Source organism: Nannobrachium achirus (genome assembly GCF_963921795.1).
Source record: "Nannobrachium achirus genome assembly, chromosome: 1".
NCBI lineage: Eukaryota > Metazoa > Chordata > Actinopteri > Myctophiformes > Myctophidae > Nannobrachium > Nannobrachium achirus.
Genome location: NC_137810.1, coordinates 14,939,664 through 14,963,407, shown reverse-complemented (window position 1 = coordinate 14,963,407; position 23,744 = coordinate 14,939,664). Strand labels below are relative to the sequence as shown.

General features: G+C 43.4%; 1 protein-coding gene across 1 annotated transcript in view; it reads right to left on the bottom strand.

Annotated features, from left to right (window-relative positions):
- espnla (espin like a) overlaps nt 1–23,744 on the bottom strand; it is a gene marked incomplete at both ends in the record, with an annotated part of 39,867 nt that overhangs the window by 3,375 nt on the left and 12,748 nt on the right. Inside the window, 5 exons of the mRNA XM_080724445.1 lie at nt 586–750; nt 16,773–16,913; nt 17,545–17,699; nt 17,834–17,960; nt 18,077–18,241. Of these exons, the coding sequence (XP_080580571.1) occupies nt 586–750; nt 16,773–16,913; nt 17,545–17,699; nt 17,834–17,960; nt 18,077–18,241 (753 nt within the window). The remainder of the gene's footprint in view (nt 1–585; nt 751–16,772; nt 16,914–17,544; nt 17,700–17,833; nt 17,961–18,076; nt 18,242–23,744) is intronic.

The window sequence follows — 23,744 nt, the reverse complement described above, 5'->3', positions numbered from 1 at the left end:
ACGGCGTTACTTGCCTCGTGTGTGCTCAGGGGCGTCACAAGGGGTAGGAAAGTGGGACTGAGTTACCGGGGCCCAAGTTGGAGGGGCCCTAGTAACTTTAGCTACTGAAAAATAGCAGATATACAAGCTCACAGCGCGGCACCGAGTGCCGTGCTGCGAGCTTGTAGATCTGCTATTTTTTGAAAAGTCGTGAAAATGTGTGCAAATCTTTGAATATATGTATTTTTTAAGCGAACATTTGTAACTCAAATTTTGCTTCTGGGGGGGTCCCTGGAACTAAATATTTTGAGATGGGGGTCCGTGGGCAAATACATGTCATTTTGGGGGTCCTTCACATGAAAAGTTTTGAGCATCACTGACATGGAAACATAGGTTTCTTGCACACATTTTCACAATTTTTCAAAAATAGCAGATCTACAAGCTCGCAGCGCCGCACTCGGTGCCGCGCTGTGAGCTTGTATATCTGCTATTTTTCAATAGTTAACATTCATGCGGGGCCCACAGTAAATCCTTGTACCCAGGGCTCAGAATCTGGTGTGACGCCCCTGTGTGTGCTCATGCTATGTCACCGTAATGTTGGCTCACCTTCCTCCTCTGGTCTTGCTCAGCCAGCAGCCTGGTCTGCAGCTGCCTCACCATGACCTGCCTCTTCCACTCTGCAATGGGGCGGCCCCTCTCGTCATGGGTGGGCACCAGGTAGTCCATGTCCGACAGGTTGGCCTCCTCTGTGGGCAGCACCACCATCCTGTTCTGCAGGAGCACACAGGGAAGCGGGAGGGAACACCACTGGAAGTCAGCTATTAGCAGGCAGCAGGAATGCCATGAGTTCAAAGCAAGCAGTCACAGTAATAGTGTGAGAAAAGGGTAGCCCTTTGCGGCTGCCGCCCTCCCCACCGGAATAGTACTAAATATATTGTTGACCCTTAATAGCTGTGACATTTTATAATCGTTTTAGGACAGATTTAAGAACGTAATAATTTGTAAGTATTATAATCATTTTAAGACATATTTAAGTGTTAGTGTCATAATTTAAGAGATTTATTTTTAATTTCATTTAAGAAAGACATTCTGTATTCAATAGGATCATCACGTCATGGATCACCTCTAATCAGGCTATAATGCACTCTTTCTTTTCTTTAGTAGCAGTACTTGTAGAGTTACTAGAAGCAGACAGTGCTAGTGTTTCTACTACAGTAGTAGCACTGCCCCAACATCCACCAGCTCCACTGTCTGTCACCACACCAGAATACTCCACTGTGGAAAGCATAAGTGACCCACCACCCCAACGTGTCACTGACAGTAAGATAGGCCATTCCTACGGCCAAAGCAGCAAACAGACAAAGCGAGCTGTTCAATAGAAGGGAGGGCAAGTTGAGGTCAGAGAGAAGGATCTTCCATAACAATGATCAGGTACGTTGCAGATGAAGATCAAACGTGCAGTTTGATTTGGAGTGAGGGGGGCTCCATGCCAGCCGGGAGGGAACCCCCAAACTCAATCACTCCATCTGCCCCCCAAGTTGTGCTTACTCCTGAAATGTCAAAGGCGGCTGTTAGCCCAGCGTCTTTGAAAGATGGAAGACACCCCACGTTGTTCAGGATGGTATTGTGGTGCAGAACCTTTGCAGCTGCCATCGGCTTCTGTTCTTCGGTGAGGTCTCTCCTTGGCCCAGTGACCTTGGTTGAAGGAGGACATGAATGCAAACCACATATACTGGACATATAATGGTAGCAAAGTGAGAGATGGATGGGCTCAGGGGTGGCATTTTTATTACCGCTAAGACTTACTGTAGAATGATCGATTTATTTACAGCATTTACCCTAATTATTATGAGGGGTACAGATTTAATCAAACATATAGTTTGATTTGGGAGTAATGGGGGCTCTATGTCGGCCTTTGCCTGAAGCCCCCAACTCAGTCACTCAATCTGCCCCTGGTTGTGCTTACTGGTTGTCCCGTAAAGCCCCCTGACTGCTTTAAAGATGGAATGGACTTCATGTTTCCAAACACGTCTTTGTCAGTCAAGTTGCGTGCATCTGGCTTCATCTTCCGTTCAACAGGGATGTTCTTCTCGGTCTCAGTGACCTTGGTTGAAAGAGGATAAGTTAAACAAGAAGCAAAGCTACCCAAGGAGACCAGAAATTAGAAGTTAATACAAGTAACAGTTGCCAAACTGTACAGTGTAACTTCTCTTTTTACTAGTGTTTCTAATGGCAGTGCTATCACTGCCTGGATCACCACCAGTTCCATTGTAACCCACTAAGTATTCATTGTATGAATGTTGTTTGCAAAGTCGCCATTTTGGCCTGAGGGAGGCACTAGCGGAAAGGCCATGTAGTTCAGTAGGGTTCATCATTCGGGGAGCATGAAGGTATTCAGCAAATTCCATGGCATTCCAGCCAGTAATTTCTGCCATAATATATTCTTTGTTACCAAATTGTTAGATGGATGAAATAACATTGCCATCCTTAGATCACCACCATTAGCGGGGGGTAAAAACATATGTGGCCTTTCCAAACATTAAGCTGACAATAACAATGATCTTTTTTTAACCCAAAGTACAAACGACATGCTGGACATGTACTGGTAACAAAGTGAGAGATGGACTTATTGTGTAAAGATATGGCATTTTTAACAGCTTAAGAAACTGCATATGATTACTCTATAATGATTTATTTACAGCATTTCTCCTAAACAATATAAGGGGTCCAGATTTAATCAAACATGTTGTTTGATTAGCAAATGAGGGGGGCTCTAATCCCCAAGCCCCCAACTCAGTCGCTCAATCTGCCCCTGGTTGTGCTTACTGGTTGTCCCGTAAAGGCCCCTGACTGCTTTAAAGATGGAATGGACTTCATGTTTCCAAACACGTCTTTGTCAGTCAAATTACGAGCATCTGGCTTCCTCTTCTGTTCAACAGGGATGTTTTTCTGTGTCTCTGCGACCTTGGTTGAAGGAGGACATTACAAACCACATACTGGACATGTACTGGTAGCAATGTGAGAGATGGACTTATTGTGCTCAGGTGTGCCATTTTTACAGCTACACTACAATAGTGAAGAGAGGACAGGTTCTTCAGAGAGACGGATTTTCCATAAAACATTGTCAGGGGTTCAGATTTAATCAAACATATAGTTTGATTTAGGAGTAAGGGGGCTCCATGTCGGCCTTTGCCTGAAGCTCCCAACTCAGTCACTCAATCTGCCCCTGGTTGTGCTTACTGGTTGTCCCGTGAAGCCCCCTGACTGCTTTAAAGATGAAATGGACTTCATGTTTCCAAACACGTCTTTGTCAGTCAATTCACGTGCATCAGGCTTCATCTTCTGTTCAACAGGGATGTTTTTCTCAGTCTCAGTGACCTTGGTTGAAAGAGGATAAGTTAAACAAGAAGCAAAGCTACCCAAGGAGACCAGAAGATCAGAATGAAATAAAAGTAACTGTTGCCAAACTGCACAGTATATCTTTTCTATTCTTACTTAAAACATCAGAAACAAAGCTAAGACACTAGAGGCCCCGCTAGCAGTCCCTACGAGTTGTGTTGGACTGACAAGTTTGATGGCAATCTACCCACATCATTTTTGAGATGGTGTATCTTGTTTGCAAAATTGCCTTTTTGGACTGAGGGGTGGCACTAGACTAGTGGAAAGGCCATGGGGTTACCAAAATTAGTAGGGTTCATCGTCCGGAGGTGTTCAGCAAATTCGCAATCTTTGCAACATATTTTTGGGGACCAAAGTGTTGGATGGACAAAACAACATTTGCCATGCTTAGAGCACCACCACTAGCAGGGCTAAACAAATAAGTGACCCTCCCCAACATTAAAACTGACAGTAAAATGATTAGTGGAAGATGACCCATCTCTGTGGCCAGCTAAAAGTCAAATAGCAGTGCACTACTTAACAGTGAAGAGAGGACAGGTTCTTCAGAGAGAAAGATTTTCCATACAAATTGTCAGGGGTTCAGATTTAATCAAACATATAGTTTGATTTAGGAGTAGGGGGCTCCATGTCGGCCTTTGCCTGAAGCTCCCAACTCAGTCACTCAATCTGCCCCTGGTTGTGCTTACTGGTTGTCCTGTAAAGCCCCCTGACTGCTTTAAAGATGAAATGGACTTCATGTTTCCAAACACGTCTTTGTCAGTCAATTCACGTGCATCTGGCTTCATCTTCTGTTCAACAGGGATGTTTTTCTCAGTCTCAGTGACCTTGGTTGAAAGAGGATAAGTTAAACAAGAAGCAAAGCTACCCAAAGAGACCAAAATATCAGGATGAAATAAAAGTAACTGTTGCAAAACTGCACAGTGTAACTTTTCTATTCTTACTTCCACCATCAGAAACAAAGCTAAGACTCTGGAGGCCCCGCTAGCAGTCCCTAGAGGTACCCATATCATTTTGAGATGGTGCATCTTGTTTCTGTTGCAAAGTTTAAATTTTGGCCTGAGGGTGGCACAAGTGGAAAGGCCATGGAGTTACCAAAATCAGTAGGGTTCATCATCCGCAGGGAACATGAAGGTGTTCAGCAAATTCGCAATCTTTGTCATATATCTTTTGGGACCAAAGTGGTGGATGGACGAAACAACATTTGCCATGCTTAGAGCACCACCACCAGCAGGGATAAACACATACTATAAGTGTCCCTTCCCAACATTAAATCAGACAGTAAAATGACTTAGTGGAAGATGACCCATCTCTGTGGCCAGCTAAAAGACAGCAGTGCAATACTGAACAGTGAAGAGAGGGCAAGTTTAAGTCAGAGAGAAGGATTTTCCATAAGAATTATCAGGGGTGCAGATTTGAATCAAACATACAGTTTGATTTGGTAGCACTCAATTTGCCCAGGTTGTGCTTACTCTCTGAATGGAAAAGACTTCTGTTAGCCCTGACTCTTTTAAAGATGGAATCCACCCCATGTTCTTGAGGATGTTTTTTCTTCACCCAGAACCTTTGCAGCTGCCGCCAGCTTATGTTCCTTAGGAATGTCTTTCTGTGTCTCTGTGACCTTGGTTGAAAGACGACATGAGTACAAACCACATACTGGAATGGACATGTACTGGTAGCAATGTGAGAGATGGACTTATTGTGCTCACTGCTCAGGTCTGCCATTTTTACAGCTACACTACAATAGTGAAGAGAGGACAGGTTCTTCAGAGAGAAGGATTTTCCATAAAACATTGTCAGAGGTTCAGATTTAATCAAACATATAGTTTGATTTAGGAGTAAGGGGGCTCCATGTCGGCCTTTGCCTGAAGCCCCCAACTCAGTCACTCAATCTGCCCCTGGTTGTGCTTACTGGTTGTCCCGTAAAGCCCCCTGACTGCTTTAAAGACGAAATGGACTTCATGTTTCCAAACACGTCTTTGTCAGTCAATTCACGTGCATCTGGCTTCATCTTCTGTTCAACAGGGATGTTTTTCTCGGTCTCAGTGACCTTGGTTGAAAGAGGATAAGTTAAACAAGAAGCAAAGCTACCCAAGGAGACCAAAAGATCAGAATGAAATGAAAGTAACTGTTGCCAAACTGCACAGTATAACTTTTCTATTCTTACTTAAAACATCAGAAACAAAGCTAAGACACCAGAGGCCCCGCTAGCAGTCCCTACGGGTTGTGTTGGACTGACAAGTTTGATGGCAATCTACCCACATCATTTTTGAGATGGTGTATCTTGTTTGCAAAGTTGCCTTTTTGGCCTGAGGGGTGGCACTAGACTAGTGGAAAGGCCATGGGGTTACCAAAATTAGTAGGGTTCATCGTCTGGAGGTGTTCAGCAAATTCGCAATCTTTGCAACATATTTTTGGGGACCAAAGTGTTGGATGGACAAAACAACATTTGCCATGCTTAGAGCATCACCACTAGCAGGGCTAAACAAATAAGTGACCCTCCCCAACATTAAAACTGACAGTAAAATGATTAGTGGAAGATGACCCATCTCTGTGGCCAGCTAAAAGTCAAATAGCAGTGCACTACTTTACAGTGAAGAGAGGGAACGTTCTTCAGAGAGAAGGATTTTCCATAAAACATTGTCAGGGGTTCAGATTTAATCAAACATATAGTTTGATTTAGGAGTAAGGGGGCTCCATGTCGGCCTTTGCCTGAAGCCTCCAACTCAGTCACTCAATCTGCCCCTGGTTGTGCTTACTGGTTGTCCCGTAAAGCCCCCTGACTGCTTTAAAGATGAAATGGACTTCATGTTTCCAAACACGTCTTTGTCAGTCAATTCACGTGCATCTGGCTTCATCTTCTGTTCAACAGGGATGTTTTTCTCGGTCTCAGTGACCTTGGTTGAAAGAGGATAAGTTAAACAATAAGCAAAGCTACCCAAGGAGACCAAAAGATCAGAATGAAATGAAAGTAACTGTTGCCAAACTGCACAGTGTAACTTTTCTGTTCTTACTTCCACCATCAGAAACAAAGCTAAGAGTCTAAAGGCACCGCTAGCAGCTCCTAGAGGCTGTGTTGGACTGATGGCAATCTACCCATATCATTTTGAGATGGTGTATCTTGTTTGCAAAGTTGCCATTTTGGCCTGAGGGTGGCACAAGCGGAAAGGCAGTGGTTTTTACCAAAATCAGTAGGGTTCATCATCCAGGGAGCATGAAGGTGTTCAGCAAATTCGCAATCTTTGCAACATATTTTTGGGGACCAAAGTGTTGGATGGATGAAACAACATTTGCCATGCTCTAAGCATAAACAAATACTGTAAATGTCATGCTCTAAGCATAAACAAATACTGTAAATGTCCCTCCCCAACATTAAAACTAACAATAAAATGACATAGTGGAAGATGAACCATCTCTGTGGCCAGCTAAAAGACAAATAGCAGTACACGAGAGGGCCCGTTTAAGTCAGAGAGAAGGATTTTCCATAAGAATTATCAGGGGTGCAGATTTTAATCAAACATACAGTTTGATTTGGTAGCACTCAATGTGCCCAGGTTGTGCTTACTCTCTGAATGGAAAATACTTCTGTTAGCCCTGACTCTTTTAAAGATTGAGTCCACCCCATGTTCTTGAGGATGGTCTTTTCTTCACCCAGAACCTTTGCAGCTGCTGCCAGCTTATGTCCCTTAGGGATGTCTTTCTGTGTTTCTGAGACCTTGGTTGAAGGAGGACGTGAGTACAAACCACATACTGGACATGTACTGGTCGTAATGTGAGAGATGGACTTATTGTGCTCAGGTGTGCCATTTTTACAGCTACACTACAATAGTGAATAGAGTACAGGTTCTTCAGAGAGAAGGACTTTCCATAAAACATTGTCAGAGGTTCAGATTTAATCAAACATATAGTTTGATTTAGGAGTAAGGAGGCTCCATGTCAGCCTTTGCCTGAAGCCCCAACTCAGTCACTCAATCTGCCCCTGGTTGTGCTTACTGGTTGTCCCGTAAAGCCCCCTGACTGCTTTAAAGAAGAAATGGACTTGGACATGTTTCCAAACACGTCTTTGTCAGTCAATTCACGTGCATCTGGCTTCATCTTCTGTTCAACAGGGATGTTTTTCTCAGTCTCAGTGACCTTGGTTGAAAGAGGATAAGTTAAACAAGAAGCAAAGCTACCCAAGGAGACCAAAAGATCAGAATGAAATGAAAGTAACTGTTGCCAAACTGCACAGTATAACTTTTCTATTCTTACTTAAAACATCAGAAACAAAGCTAAGACACCAGAGGCCCCGCTAGCAGTCCCTACGGGTTGTGTTGGACTGACAAGTTTGATGGCAATCTACCCACATCATTTTTGAGATGGTGTATCTTGTTTGCAAAGTTGCCTTTTTGGCCTGAGGGGTGGCACTAGACTAGTGGAAAGGCCATGGGGTTACCAAAATTAGTAGGGTTCATCGTCTGGAGGTGTTCAGCAAATTCGCAATCTTTGCAACATATTTTTGGGGACCAAAGTGTTGGATGGACAAAACAACATTTGCCATGCTTAGAGCATCACCACTAGCAGGGCTAAACAAATAAGTGACCCTCCCCAACATTAAAACTGACAGTAAAATGATTAGTGGAAGATGACCCATCTCTGTGGCCAGCTAAAAGTCAAATAGCAGTGCACTACTTTACAGTGAAGAGAGGGAACGTTCTTCAGAGAGAAGGATTTTCCATAAAACATTGTCAGGGGTTCAGATTTAATCAAACATATAGTTTGATTTAGGAGTAAGGGGGCTCCATGTCGGCCTTTGCCTGAAGCCTCCAACTCAGTCACTCAATCTGCCCCTGGTTGTGCTTACTGGTTGTCCCGTAAAGCCCCCTGACTGCTTTAAAGATGAAATGGACTTCATGTTTCCAAACACGTCTTTGTCAGTCAATTCACGTGCATCTGGCTTCATCTTCTGTTCAACAGGGATGTTTTTCTCGGTCTCAGTGACCTTGGTTGAAAGAGGATAAGTTAAACAATAAGCAAAGCTACCCAAGGAGACCAAAAGATCAGAATGAAATGAAAGTAACTGTTGCCAAACTGCACAGTGTAACTTTTCTGTTCTTACTTCCACCATCAGAAACAAAGCTAAGAGTCTAAAGGCACCGCTAGCAGCTCCTAGAGGCTGTGTTGGACTGATGGCAATCTACCCATATCATTTTGAGATGGTGTATCTTGTTTGCAAAGTTGCCATTTTGGCCTGAGGGTGGCACAAGCGGAAAGGCAGTGGTTTTTACCAAAATCAGTAGGGTTCATCATCCAGGGAGCATGAAGGTGTTCAGCAAATTCGCAATCTTTGCAACATATTTTTGGGGACCAAAGTGTTGGATGGATGAAACAACATTTGCCATGCTCTAAGCATAAACAAATACTGTAAATGTCATGCTCTAAGCATAAACAAATACTGTAAATGTCCCTCCCCAACATTAAAACTAACAATAAAATGACATAGTGGAAGATGAACCATCTCTGTGGCCAGCTAAAAGACAAATAGCAGTACACGAGAGGGCCCGTTTAAGTCAGAGAGAAGGATTTTCCATAAGAATTATCAGGGGTGCAGATTTTAATCAAACATACAGTTTGATTTGGTAGCACTCAATGTGCCCAGGTTGTGCTTACTCTCTGAATGGAAAATACTTCTGTTAGCCCTGACTCTTTTAAAGATTGAGTCCACCCCATGTTCTTGAGGATGGTCTTTTCTTCACCCAGAACCTTTGCAGCTGCTGCCAGCTTATGTCCCTTAGGGATGTCTTTCTGTGTTTCTGAGACCTTGGTTGAAGGAGGACGTGAGTACAAACCACATACTGGACATGTACTGGTCGTAATGTGAGAGATGGACTTATTGTGCTCAGGTGTGCCATTTTTACAGCTACACTACAATAGTGAAGAGAGTACAGGTTCTTCAGAGAGAAGGACTTTCCATAAAACATTGTCAGAGGTTCAGATTTAATCAAACATATAGTTTGATTTAGGAGTAAGGAGGCTCCATGTCAGCCTTTGCCTGAAGCCCCAACTCAGTCACTCAATCTGCCCCTGGTTGTGCTTACTGGTTGTCCCGTAAAGCCCCCTGACTGCTTTAAAGAAGAAATGGACTTGGACATGTTTCCAAACACGTCTTTGTCAGTCAATTCACGTGCATCTGGCTTCATCTTCTGTTCAACAGGGATGTTTTTCTCAGTCTCAGTGACCTTGGTTGAAAGAGGATAAGTTAAACAAGAAGCAAAGCTACCCAAGGAGACCAAAAGATCAGAATGAAATAAAAGTAACTGTTGCCAAACTGCACAGTGTAACTTTTCTATTCTTACTTCCACCATCAGAAACAAAGCTAAGACTCTGGAGGCCCCGCTAGCAGTCCCTAGAGGTACCCATATCATTTTGAGATGGTGCATCTTGTTTCTGTTGCAAAGTTTCAATTTTGGCCTGAGGGTGGCACAAGTGGAAAGCCCATGGAGTTACCAAAATTAGTAGGGTTCATCATCCAGGGAACATGAAGGTGTTCAGGAAATTTGCAATTTTTGTCATATATCTTTTGGGACCAAAGTGGATTGACGAAACAACATTTGCCATGCTTAGTGGAGGTTGAAGGAGGAATTACAAACCACATACTGGACATGTACTGGTAGCAATGTGAGAGATGGACTAAAGGTGGTTGCACACTGCTGCGTTTTTCGGGCCGAATATCGGAGTGAATTTCGGAGCACGCAAATAAAAAAATCAACCTCACATTATGTCAGTCACGTTTGCACACTGCCGCCCGTTTCGCGCACCACTCGGTCCCTTGCTCTCTCTATCTCTCTCTCTCTCCTTGCCCTGAAAAACGCATTTCGCAACGAAAAACGCAGCAGTGTGCAACCAGCTTTATTGTGCTCACTGCTCAGGTGTGCAATTTTTACAGCTCAAGACAGCCTAATAGTGAAGAGAGGGAAAGTTCTTCAGAGAGAAAGATTTTCCATAAAAATTGTCAGGGGTTAGATTTAATCAAACATATAGTTTGATTTAGGAGTAAGGGGGCTCCATGTCGGCCTTTGCCTGAAGCCCCCAACTCAGTCACTCAATCTGCCCCTGGTTGTGCTTACTGGTTGTCCCGTAAAGCCCATTGACTGCTTCAAAGATAAAATGGACTTCATGTTTCCAAACACGTCTTTGTCAGTCAAGTCACGAGCATCTGGCTTCATCTTCTGTTCAACAGGGATGATTTTCTCAGTCTCAGTGACCTTGGTTGAAAGAGGATAAGTTAAACAAAAAGCAAAGCTACCCAAGGAGACCAAAAGATCAGAATGAAATGAAAGTAACTGTTGCCAAACTGCACAGTGTAACTTTTCTATTCTTACTTCCACCATCAGAAACAAAGCTAAGAGTCTAAAGGCACCGCTAGCAGCTCCTAGAGGCTGTGTTGGACTGATGGCAATCTACCCATATCATTTTGAGATGGTGTATCTTGTTTGCAAAGTTGCCATTTTGGCCTGGGGGTGGCACAAGCGGAAAGGCAGGGGTTTTACCAAAATCAGTAGGGTTCATCATCCAGGGAGCATGAAGGTGTTCAACAAATTCGCAATCTTTGCAACATATTTTTGGGGGCCAAAGTGTTGGATGGACGAAACAACATCATTTGCCATGCTCTAAGCATAAACAAATACAGTAAATGTCCCTCCCCAACATTAAAACTGACAATAAAATGACATAGTGGAAGATGACCCATCTCTGTGGCCAGCTAAAAGACAAATAGCAGTGCACGAGAGGGCCCGTTTAAGTCAGAGAGAAGGATTTTCCATAAGAATTATCAGGGGTGCAGATTTTAATCAAACATACAGTTTGATTTGGTAGCACTCAATGTGCCCAGGTTGTGCTTACTCTCTGAATGGAAAATACTTCTGTTAGCCGTGACTCTTTTAAAGATGGAATCCACCCCATGTTCTTGAGGATGGTCTTTTCTTCACCCAGAACCTTTGCAGCTGCTGCCAGCTTATGTTCATTCTTGAAGGAGGAGGACGTGAGTACAAACCACATACTGGACATGTACTGGTAGCAATGTGAGAGATGGACTTATTGTGCTCAGGTGTGCCATTTTTACAGCTACACTACAATAGTGAAGAGGACAGGTTCTTCAGAGAGAAGGATTTTCCATAAAAATTGTCAGGGGTTCAGATTTAATCAAACATATAGTTTGATTTAGGAGTAAGGGGGCTCCATGTCGGCCTTTGCCTGAAGCCCCCAACTCAGTCACTCAATCTGCCCCTGGTTGTGCTTACTGGTTGTCCCGTAAAGCCCCCTGACTGCTTTAAAGATGAAATGGACTTCATGTTTCCAAACACGTCTTTGTCAGTCAATTCACGTGCATCAGGCTTCATCTTCTGTTCAACAGGGATGTTTTTCTCAGTCTCAGTGACCTTGGTTGAAAGAGGATAAGTTAAACAAGAAGCAAAGCTACCCAGGGAGACCAAAAGATCAGAATGAAATAAAAGTAACTGTTGCCAAACTGCACAGTGTAACTTTTCTATTCTTACTTCCACCAACAGAAACAAGGCTAAGACTCTGGAGGCCCCGCTAGCAGTCCCTAGAGGTTCCCATATCATTTTGAGATGGTGCATCTTGTTTCTGTTGCAAAGTTTCAATTTTGGCCTGAGGGTGGCACAAGTGGAAAGCCCATGGAGTTACCAAAATTAGTAGGGTTCATCATCCAGGGAACATGAAGGTGTTCAGGAAATTTGCAATTTTTGTCATATATCTTTTGGGACCAAAGTGGTGGATTGACGAAACAACATTTGCCATGCTTAGTGGAGGTTGAAGGAGGAATTACAAACCACATACTGGACATGTGAGAAATGGACTTATTGTGCTCACTGCTCAGGTGTGCCAATTTTACAGCTCAAGACAGCCTAATAGTGAAGAGAGGACAGGTTCTTCAGAGAGAAAGCTTTTCCATAAAAATTGTCAGGGGTTCAGATTTAATCAAACATATAGTTTGATTTAGGAGTAAGGGGGCTCCATGTCAGCCTTTTCCTGAAGCCCCCAACTCAGTCACTCAATCTGCCCCTGGTTGTGCTTACTGGTTGTCCCGTAAAGCCCCCTGACTGCTTTAAAGATGAAATGGACTTCATGTTTCCAAACACGTCTTTGTCAGTCAATTCACGTGCATCTGGCTTCATCTTCTGTTCAACAGGGATGTTTTTCTCAGTCTCAGTGACCTTGGTTGAAAGAGGATAAGTTAAACAAGAAGCAAAGCTACCCAAAGAGACCAAAAGATCAGAATGAAATAAAAGTAACTGTTGGAAAACTGCAGAGTGTAACTTTTCCATTCTTACTTCCATCATCAGAAACAAAGCTAAGAGTCTAAAGGCCCCACTAGCAGTCCCTACAGTACGGGTTGTGTTGGACTGACAAGTTTGATGGCAATTATTTTGAGATGGTGTATCTTGTTTGCAAAGTTTTAATTTTGGCCTGAGGGTGGGACAAGTGGAAGGGCCATGGGGTTACCAAAATTAGTAGGGTTCATCATCCAGGGAGCATGAAGGTGTTCAGCAAATTCGCAATCTTTGCAATATATTATTTGGGACCAAAGTGGTGGATGGACAAAACAACATTTGCCATGCTTAGAGCACCACCACTAGCAGGAATAAACACATACTGTAATACCAGTAAGACTCCCTAATCGGGAGATAAGCGAGCGTCAGGTAGCAGCGTGATTTTAGGCCAAAATGTGTAGGAGCAGTGTCCAAAAATGTGCTTGAAAAATCGGCCTGATGGTGGCGCTATATGGGACAGATCCATGTTGATGAGATGAGTGTAGACATACTCTGTACCGATTTGCGTGATTTTAGGGCAAAATCTGTAGCAGCAGTGTCCAAAAATGTGTTTGAAAAAATCGGCCTGATGGTGGTGCTATATGGGACAGATCCATGTTGAAGAGATGAGTGTAGACATACTGTGTAGCGATTTGTGTGATTTTAGGGCAAAATCTGTAGGAGTAGTGTCCAAAAATGTGTTTTAAAAAATCAGCCTGAAGGTGGCGCTAAATGGAACAGATCCATGTTGATGACATGAGTGTAGAGCAAGTGTGTACCAATTTGCGTGATTTTAGGGCCAAATTTGTAGGAGCAGTGTCCAAAAATGTGTTAGAAAAAATCGGCCTGAAGGTGGCGCTATATGGGACAGATCCATGTTGAAGAGATGAGTGTAGACATACTGTGTACCGATTTGCGTGATTTTAGTGCAAAAATTGTAGGAGCAGTGTCCAAAAATGTGTTTTGCAAGAATCGGCCTCATGGTGGCGCTAGAAGAGGGGCATGTGACAATTGAAGGGTGGAGGTTGTAGTTTGGCAGGCAAGGAGTAAGTGTGCAAAATTTGGCATGGATCGGGGCAACGGTTGCGGAGATATGAGCAGGGCAAAAGTGTGACGTGTGACCTGTGACAGACTCACAGACTGACAGACGGACAACTGGTCGAGGTTTTGACAGTAACTGCGACCTGACGGTCGCAACTACTTAACTCTTTGAGCGCCAGCGCCCTCTAGGGGCCAAAGAATGCCAGCGCATCCCTCATAGGCGAGCGCTTTAGCTTCCAGGACTTCAGCTTCCAGGACCTGACGTGCTCACGTTGATGCACAACAGAATGGCTATTCCCATTTTGTCATCTAAAAGATAATTTTTGGGCGATTTCGCCGTAAATAAACCTCGCGCCGCTTTCCTAAAACACAAAAAAGAGATATAAGCCTTTAAAGATGCGGCCTTTCATTGGATTAGGCGGAGATTGGCGATTGCGTTCGCAAATTACGGCCGGCCGGGACGTTGTTAGCTTTCGGCTAGTAGCTACAAAAATCAAGCCAGGCTTCAGAAGGCCTCTTATCATTTTATTCATTTAATTAAATAAAGCCGAACTACTTCGGGATCGGCACACTCGTGTACTCATCGGAAGCGGCGCCGAACATCGGGTGAACATTGGGGAGCTCAAAAATGTATTTTAAACCATTTTTAATGGAATATATCGTCGGACAGAGTAGAATGGCTAACTGGCTAGCGGCTAGCGAGCCAGGACCACCCACGACTCTACAAGCAGCTCGGGGTAAGTGAATTAATAAAAAAAAGATTGTATTGGATTGAAATAAAGCCGAACTAGTTCGGGATCGGCACCAGATGAGTTAACAGTGAAGAGAGGGCAAGTTTAGGTCAGAGAGAAGGATTTTCCATAAGAATGATCAGTGCAGATTTTAATCAAACATACAGTTTGATTTGGTAGCACTCAATCTGCCCAGGTTGTGCTTACTCTCTGAATGTCAAAGACTTCCATTAGCCCTGACTCTTTTAAAGATGGAATCCACCCCATGTTCTTGAGGATGGTCTGTTCTTCACCCAGAACCTTTGCAGCTGCCGCCATTTTATGTTCCTTAGGGATGTCTCTCTGTGAAGGAGGACATTACAAACCACATACTGGACATGTACTGGTAGCAATGTGAGAAATAGACTTATTGTGCTCAGGACAGGTGTGCCATTTTTACAGCTACACTACAATAGTGAAGAGAGGACAGGTTCTTCAGAGAGAAGGATTTTCCATAAAAAATTGTCAGGGGTTCAGATTTTATCAAACATATAGTTTGATTTAGGAGTAAGGGGGCCTGAAGCCCCCAACTCAGTCACTCAATCTGCCCCTGGTTGTGCTTACTGGTTGTCCTGTGAAGCCCCCTGACTGCTTTAAAAATGAAATGGACTTCATGTTTCCAAACACGTCTTTGTCAGTCAAGTCACGTGCATCTGGCTTCATCTTCTGTTCAACGGGGATGTTTTTCTCGGTCTCAGTGACCTTGGTTGAAAGAGGATAAGTTAAACAAGAAGCAAAGCTACCCAAGGAGACCAAAAGTTCAGAATGAAATAAAAGTAACTGTTGCCAAACTGCACAGTGTAACTTTTCCATTCTTACTTCCACCATCAGAAACAAAGCTAAGACCTTGGTTGGTGACCTTGGTTGAAAGAGGATAAGTTAAACAAGAAGCAAAGCTACCCAAGGAGACCAGAAATTAGAAGGAAATAAAAGTAACTGTTGCCAAACTGTACAATGTAACTTTTCTATTCTTAAACAAAGTTAAGAGTCTAAAGGCCCCGCTAGCAGCCCCGGTTGTTTTGGACTGAGATTTGATGGCAATCTACCCATATCATTTTGAGATGGTGCATCTTGTTTGCAAAGTTTCCATTTTGGCCTGAGAGTGGGACTAGCGGAAAGGCCATGGGGTTACCAAAATTAGTAGGGTTCATCATCCAGGGAGCATGGAGGTGTTCAGCAAATTTGCTTGCAATCCAGCTGGTAATCTTTGCAATATATTTTTGGGACCAAAGTGTTGGATGGACAAAACAACATTTGCCATGCTTAGAGCACCACCACTAGCAGGGCTAAACTTGCCTGGTTAATAAACCAGACCGAACACAACACCACCCCCTTGCGAACGAAGTGTGTGATAGAGGCTGGCAACGCCAGGTAATGGCTAAACACATACTGTAAGTGACCATCCCCAACATTAACAATGTCAATAATGACTTAGTGGAAGATGACCCATTTCTGTGGCCAGCTAAAATACATAATAGCAGTGAAGAGAGGGCAAGTTTAAGTCAGAGACAAGGGGTTTCTATAAGATTTATCAGGTGGGAAGATTTTAATCAAACATACAGTTTGATTTGGTAGCACTCAATGTGCCCAGGTTGTGCTTACTCTCTGAATGGAAAAGACTTCTGTTAGCCCTGACTCTTTTATCCACCCCATGTTCTTGAGGATGGTCTTTTCTTCACCCAGAACCTTTGCAGCTGCCGCCAGCTTATGTTCCTTAGGGATGTCTCTCTGTGTTGGTTGAAGGAGGACATTACAAACCACATACTGGACATGTACTGGTAGCAATGTGAGAAATAGACTTATTGTGCTCAGGTGTGCCATTTTTACAGCTACACTACAATAGTGAAGAGAAGACAGGTTCTTCAGAGAGAAAGATTTTCCATAAAAATGTCAAGGGGTTCAGATTTAATCAAACATATAGTTTGATTTAGGAGTAAGGGGGCTCCATGTCGGCCTTTGCCTGAAGCCCCCAACTCAGTCTCTCAATCTGCCCCTGGTTGTGCTTACTGGTTGTCCCGTAAAGCCCCCTGACTGCTTTAAAGATGAAATGGACTTCATGTTTCCAAACACGTCTTTGTCAGTCAACTCGCGTGCATCTGGCTTCATCTTCTGTTCAACAAAGATGTTTTATTTTTATTTTTTTTAAATATATTTAAATAATGTAATTATTTTAAGTCAGATTTATTTCCCTTCCCCTCAGGGTCGCAGATTTAATCAAATCCAGTTTGATTTGATTCAGGATGTCAGTCACTCAATCTGCCCCGGTTGTGCTTACTGCTTCTCCCGTAAAGCCGTCTGACTGCGTCAAAGATGGCATGGACTTCCTTTCCGTGAGCGGTTGTTTTTCGGGCAATTGGCTTGAGTCCAGCAGCAGCTTCTGTCCAACAGGGACGTTTTTCTTCATGGTCTCGGAGAGCTTGATTGAAGGACATTGGGCAAGAACGCATGAACACACAATAACGTAATAACTTGTGGCACATGATGTAAAAAGGTTATTTCGTTAAACGCCAGTTACCTACTTTACACATTTAGACACAATTTGTTCATGAACGATGAACAAGAGCACACACAAACAAATACGTTACATGCACTTGTTGTGTATGTACAACAAGTTGTATTCTCCCAGAATACACCTGGCTGTAAATGTTTTCTTTAAATAAAGAAGATTATGTTTTTCCATAAGATTGTTGAAAGTGACTGTCATGCCTTCAACTATTTTATTATGTTATATGCAGATTATTACATTCTGAGTTTTATACTAAGCAAAAATTTGAATATGCTTAGGTATTACTTTATTTACAGATATTATTATTATTATGTTGGTAGTGGGGGGTCTCCAGACTGGCCTTTGCCTCGGTCACTAGTCTTCCCCGGCTGTGCTTAAGTTACTGGTTGTTCTTTAAATCCCCCTTAAAGATGAAACGGACTTCATGTCCAACCACATACTGGACATCAACTAAAGAATCGCTGGGTCAGATTGATTATGTGCTCTAAATAAGCAATAACACAGTAACAATGTAAGGTAGGGGTGAACGTATTGCGCTTACTGCTTGTACTTTAAAGGTTCCTGATATCTTCGTATCTTTTAAAGTTGTAATGGACTGCATATCCTTGAGCCCGCCAAGGCGGCACGCATTTGGCCGCGTCTTCTTTTCATCTTTTGCTGCCTCGACGACCTTGGTCTGAGTAAAACCTTTAATAACTGCAAAGAAAACCATAAGCGGTTTGTGTTATTTGGAGTTTTTGTTCTCCCCGTTTCCACTTTCAATATTATTTTAAACACATTTTCTTTCCTCGAGCAGCGTATTAACCGGTGATCAGAAGCGCGGCTCTCACCGGATGTCGCTATCTGAACCTGTTCTATGACGTCACTTTTGACCTTCCCATGTTGGCCAGGCGTGTACGATGACCTACGACTGGCTGCAGGGTGTCTTGCCTGGGGAGTATCATCTACCTCTGGTTGCTGATTGGGTGAAAAGAGTGACAACGCTGATGCCTTTGTGGTTACAACACGCTTGATCAAAGAAAACAAATGTGAGCAAAGCGTACGAAGCGGCTCATACTGTATATGGCTTTCACCTTTAAGCTGGCCATCGGTGTGTTAGCTCTGTGACTGTCCCTGCATGTGTCACTCAGGCACCGGTAATAGTCCTCTCCGCTGGGCTGCCACGACACCGTCGTCTTCCCCTTGACCTCCTCCTCTATCAGAGCACTCTCCTCCACGGGCTGATCTGCAGAAAAGGGCTGGCAGAGACAACACAGGGAGAAAGAGATGTTTTAACCACTCGAAGCTGCAATCCATAATTAGTGTGGTTGCTATAGGCAACATGCTATTGTTCTAGGTCAGAGAGTATTTTGACAGAGAAGTGAACCTGCTTTTTGTTAACCTTTGCACAACCTAAAAGTGAAGCTTTTGGTCTTGCTTCACTTATAGTATAGTTATAGTGGTAAGACGGAATGAATTTCTCAGTGGATTCCTCCTGACCTGCATAAGTGCAACACACTTTGTTTTGTTAGTTTTGTTATTAACCAATCTATATGTCATGAGTATGTTAATAGGCATAACTAGCACAACTGTAGTGGTTGGATGGGGTCTCCATGCTCTTCAATTATGACATTTATATCCTGTGCTTGAGTAGGACCACTACTGGTTGACAAGAGGTATTGCATGCAACTCTGATGGAAATACCTTGGCTTGCCAAACATGCTCTTTGTTATAGCCCAAGAGTAAGTAATGTACGGATTGCGGCTTCAAACCCCATATACTTTGTCATACGCCAAATAACAAAAATCCACCCCTTGGTGATAGCCAATAGCAAACAGCCAAATAGATCTACTTGCTACAGGGAGGCTGCCAAATTCTGGTGTGATAGGAATGGTTTTGTCCCCCTATGCCAATACACATTAATATGAATCCAACAAATTACCAACACAATTTGTAAACAAAACAAAACAAGAATTACACAACACTGATGATAGTGCTGGCAAAGAAACCTATGGAGCCATCAACGCTGCAGCATCACAAGGAGGCAACCATAGTCAGCCTGTGGAATACTTCCAAAAAGTCTCAAATATCTCAACGGTCAACAGACCTTGATGAGACAATTAGCTAAATACGTGGTGAGCTGGCTCATCTCATCAAGTTGCAAGGAAGGCTTTCTAAAGATAAACACAACAACACTAACATAATAACAATATGTTTAGTGCCTGTTTCATCTCTCTCTCTCAGCTAATTGGTCCGTGGCCTCAGAACATGAGGCCACGGACCAATTTCGTGTGGAAACCTTGTATGTCCAAAACCGTTCATTTTGTAATAATAGTGTAAGATAGTGAAAATAGCAGATCTACAAGCGCACAACGCCTTGTAGATCTGCTATTTTCACTACTTTTGTGCGACACTCTTGTATGACGAAGTAGGGCTTTTTTTACACATTAGAAACTCGGAGATACGAGGTTTCTGCCGGACAGTGCCGACAATACAGTACAGTAGTGTAGAAGTATAGTGTATGTGTAGAGGAGCGCAGGGTGAAAGAGAGCAACCTTGAGTGTACTGACAACATTTCACACCACTGCAGGGGCGGATGCAACATGTACAGCATGGAAACATTTACACAGGCAGGCACCCCTCCCACCACCACCTTAATGAACCTGTAATGTCCTAACGGAGTCCACGCAGAATGCATGTCAAATTCAGCTCAAGGACATTATATGCATATATAAAAAAACCTATGCTAAACATCAAAGTGAGGTCCTGATAGGGCCGCCGCCGCATGCTGTTGTGTTGTGTGCTTTTTTTTGTCTCCGTGAGGTGGTCCTTGCTGTTTCCTGTCATGCTGCACTTTGATGTCTGGCAGCACCCAATATGCTGTGACACCGCTCCGGCAGGAAGAATAAACTTCCCAGAAGTTGTGTAACACGCAAACAGATAAACAGTGTGTGTGTGTGTGTGTGTGTGTGTGTGTGTGTGTGTGTGTGTGTGTGTGTGTGTGTGCCCGTTCTTACTACCGAGTGAGGAGAGTTTTTAACCAACAGAGTGAGGACATTTATGGAAAGTGAGGACATTTTTGCGGTCCTCACAAAATTTAGGGTTATGGTTAGGGGTTAGGGTTAGGTTTAAGGTTAGGGTTAGGGGTTAGGTTTAGGGATAGAGGTTAGGGTAAGGCCACAGGACTTGCATAAAAATGAATGGAAGTCTATGTAATGTCCTCAGTATGTAGCAAAAACGAGTATGTGTGTGTGAGTGTGTGCGCGTGTGTGTGTGTGTGTGTTTGTGTGAGGGGAGGGGACAACGGGAAAAGGGTGGAGGGGCGCAATTCCTTTGTGACCCTCCTTGTAAGAGTTCAACGTCCTCGAAGCCACAGCGCGTTCTACTCTTGTGTATTTAATTAGATCCAGTGGCCGGCCAGCATTTGGTTTTCATCAGCACCCCATCATAATCGCCACGCTGACATAGATAGCCTAACCTCGGCTTTGCCGGGATCCTCTCTCCCCCTCCTATCATCCCTGGCCACAGAGACCCCAGGCAGGACAGATGAGGAGCAATGCTTTCCCCACAAACAGCTCCTTACTGCAGTGGTTCTCAACCTGTGGGTCGGGACCCCCAAATTATTTTGGGGGGTCCCCAGTTGTTAAGCTAAATGTTAACATTGTTTTCTCACTCAACAGTAAATAAACCAACATACAGTATAAGTGTATATAGGGTATCTGCACATTTCTAATGACAATTTAAGGACTTTAAAGACCTTTTTAGTTCCTCTGGTCAAACATTGGTCAAATTGTCAAATATTAGAGGCAGAAATTGTGAAAATAGCAGATCTACATGCTCGCAACGCGAGGCGTTGTGAGCATGTAGATCGGCTATTTTCACAATGGAATAGATCGAGTCAAACTAAATGTAATGCCAACTACTAGCATTCCAAGTGCTTGTGCAGGGTGGGGGGTCCCCAGTTAAAATATGATTATTTTGGGGATCGCGGCCTGAAAAGGTTGAGGACCCCTGCCTTACTGTACCACTGACACGGACACAGAGTCAGGATTCTGTAATCCCCATGGGGAAAGCCAAAAGTGACTGGAAATTGTTTGAGAAAAACATACATCTATTTACATAACATTATGTCACTTAGTTTTTTTGTCTCTTCTCTGGAATTCATCATAGCTTTACCCCTTATGTAAATTACTCAAGTTTATGGTGATGGATTTCAACAAGGAATGCATACATAATACAGAGTACACTTACTGTAAATGTAAATACATGTCCGCCTACACTTTCATATCATCTTGGTCATGTGATTGACCAAGATGATGTTATATGAGATACTCAAATGGTATATGAGATACTTAAATGGTTTCCTGTGGAAATAAGCTTAGTCTTTTCTAGGATCTCCTTTTAGTAGACCTTGTACCAGTGAACTGTACCGTCATGAAACTGTACCTTTTCCTATGCAAACTCCTAATAAAGTCTTCAATCAATCAATCAATTTAGCTGAATGGTTAGGGAGCCTGCCTGGGGAACCAGTTCCCCTGGTTGTCCCAGGTTCGATTCCCGGCCAGGATAGCAATGTCGATGTGTGTCCCTGAGCAAGACTCTTAACCCCTAATTGCTCCCCCCCTCGCGCTCCTTGTGGGCTGCACTGGGTTCAGCTGGGTTAAGCTGAAAAAAAGCAGCTGGGTTGGGCTGCGAAACCCGAATTTCCCTCGCGGGAGGAGTAGTAGGTAACTATCTACACCTTGGAGATGAGTGTTTGTGGGTCTGCACTGCAGTAATAACCATCAAGATACAACAACAACAATACTACTACTCTGTTGTTACTTAAAACAGCTGGTTGGAGTCTGGCTAAACTGCCTCGCTTGCCAACTCAGTGATGTGTCAAATGACAAAATCTTCTAGTAAATCAATCAACTAATCAATCTTCTTCCTCCTCCTAGCATACTGCTCACACAGCTCTTACAGTAATCCAACTCTTAAAACACAGAATTATAAGAACATCTTCAGAAGCATCCAACCATGACAGAATATTGGAAGCCATTAGCTTAGTCATGGCTAACAGTAAATAGCTACTATAACAGTGACCAGAAAACAGTTACAATTCTGCCAAGCCAGCCTCTTGCTGCTATGGCTCGCCTCTGGAGATTCACTAAAACTACCACTCCCATTAAAAGATAATAATATTCTTCAGGCTGCAAAGAAATGTGTTATATCCAAGTTCAAATTGAATAAATAAAAGAATAATAAGAGTAAATAAGCAACACACTAAACGACAAACCTGGAAAACAAACAAACAAACAATACTAGGCCTTACTAACCTTGAATAATATCTCCTATGAACAGGCTTAGGACTTGCTGTGAAACTCCGGCGGCGCTGACTCGTATCCAGGCAGCCCCCTAACAGGTGAGGATATGACACTATGTGCCGATGACCCACCATCCGTTTGACACCATCGTCAACATCTCAGCATGTGGCCAAGGGCCGCGGGGCAATAAACAATAAACTCTGATCGGAGAATGTCGTTAATTATTGAAGGGAGAGGATAGGGTGGCTGGTAATGCACCTAATGCACGGACCAAACCAATGGCCATGCTGTTGCACGAAGGGAGGTATCAGCGGAAGGCTGTCAAAGCAGCTGTAAAAGAGATACTTTATCCATCGCATTCAGGTGCTTTTTCCACTCTCTTCTGCTGAATGAGAAAGCCATCGCGCTTTTCTTTTCTTTTTTTTTTTTCTTTTTTTTTTGGCAATGTCCGCCTGGGATGATTAGCAAAATGCCATTGTGGAAACACAAGGACTGCCATAAAAGGTCTTGACCTGAATTCACGCCGGAACTAACAGATGATGTGGAAAAGCTGATGGGGAAGTCTGGATGAGAGAAGGATGGTCTGAGATAAACATAAGTCTCTTGTATCACACTCTTGTCATTAGCCCACAGACCCCTTTGTCCAAACGACAGGAATTGCGTGCCTGTTGTGACAAACTGTGAACACCTTCTCTGGGATCTGATGACTGAGAAGTCATCAATCATCCATCAAGCCACTGAGTTTCCTGAGAAAAAACATACTTTTACGTCCCTATCAAAATCAACAGCTTCAGTGGTGGAGTCCTTAAGTCAGAGTTATACTTTATAGTCGAGTGCTGGTGTCCTGCACAGAAAATAGCAGACCTACAAGCTCTGTGACGTGCTGTGAGCTTGTAGATCAGCTATTGTTGGTGTGCAACATCCATGGACAACTACATATAAATCAAACATTAGGCCTACTTCTATGCATTTAAAACAAACACAAAAGAATGGAGGGAAGTAGGATTTGCCTCCTACCCTCTTATCAATGCACATCTCCGGAGGTCTGCCGGTAATGGGGATCATAGGGCTTGTTCAGGGATCTGATTTAGACTTGTGTAGAATTGTAGAATATGTCCCCATGTGTGATAAACATTGTGCTGTAATCCGGCCAGGGTCTTTGTGAGATTTGGGAGACAGATCTGTATCCAGAGGCTTGATGCAACAGAAGATGAGGGTTTAATGAGAAGCATGCCTGTGCATTCTTTTATCTTTGCTGTAGTGAACTGGGAGAGGACGAGCCCGTGCACAAAGTTCACAAGGTACCCTCTAGTGGCGATGGTGATTTAGACTACAGCACCAACAGTCATCCACGGCAAATAGCTCGTTCCTCCTCATAGGTAACGTAGTAAGTGTAATGAATATCCCAGGAAAGCACAAATGACAGGACATTTGGCCTGATGGCTGATTCTGTCCA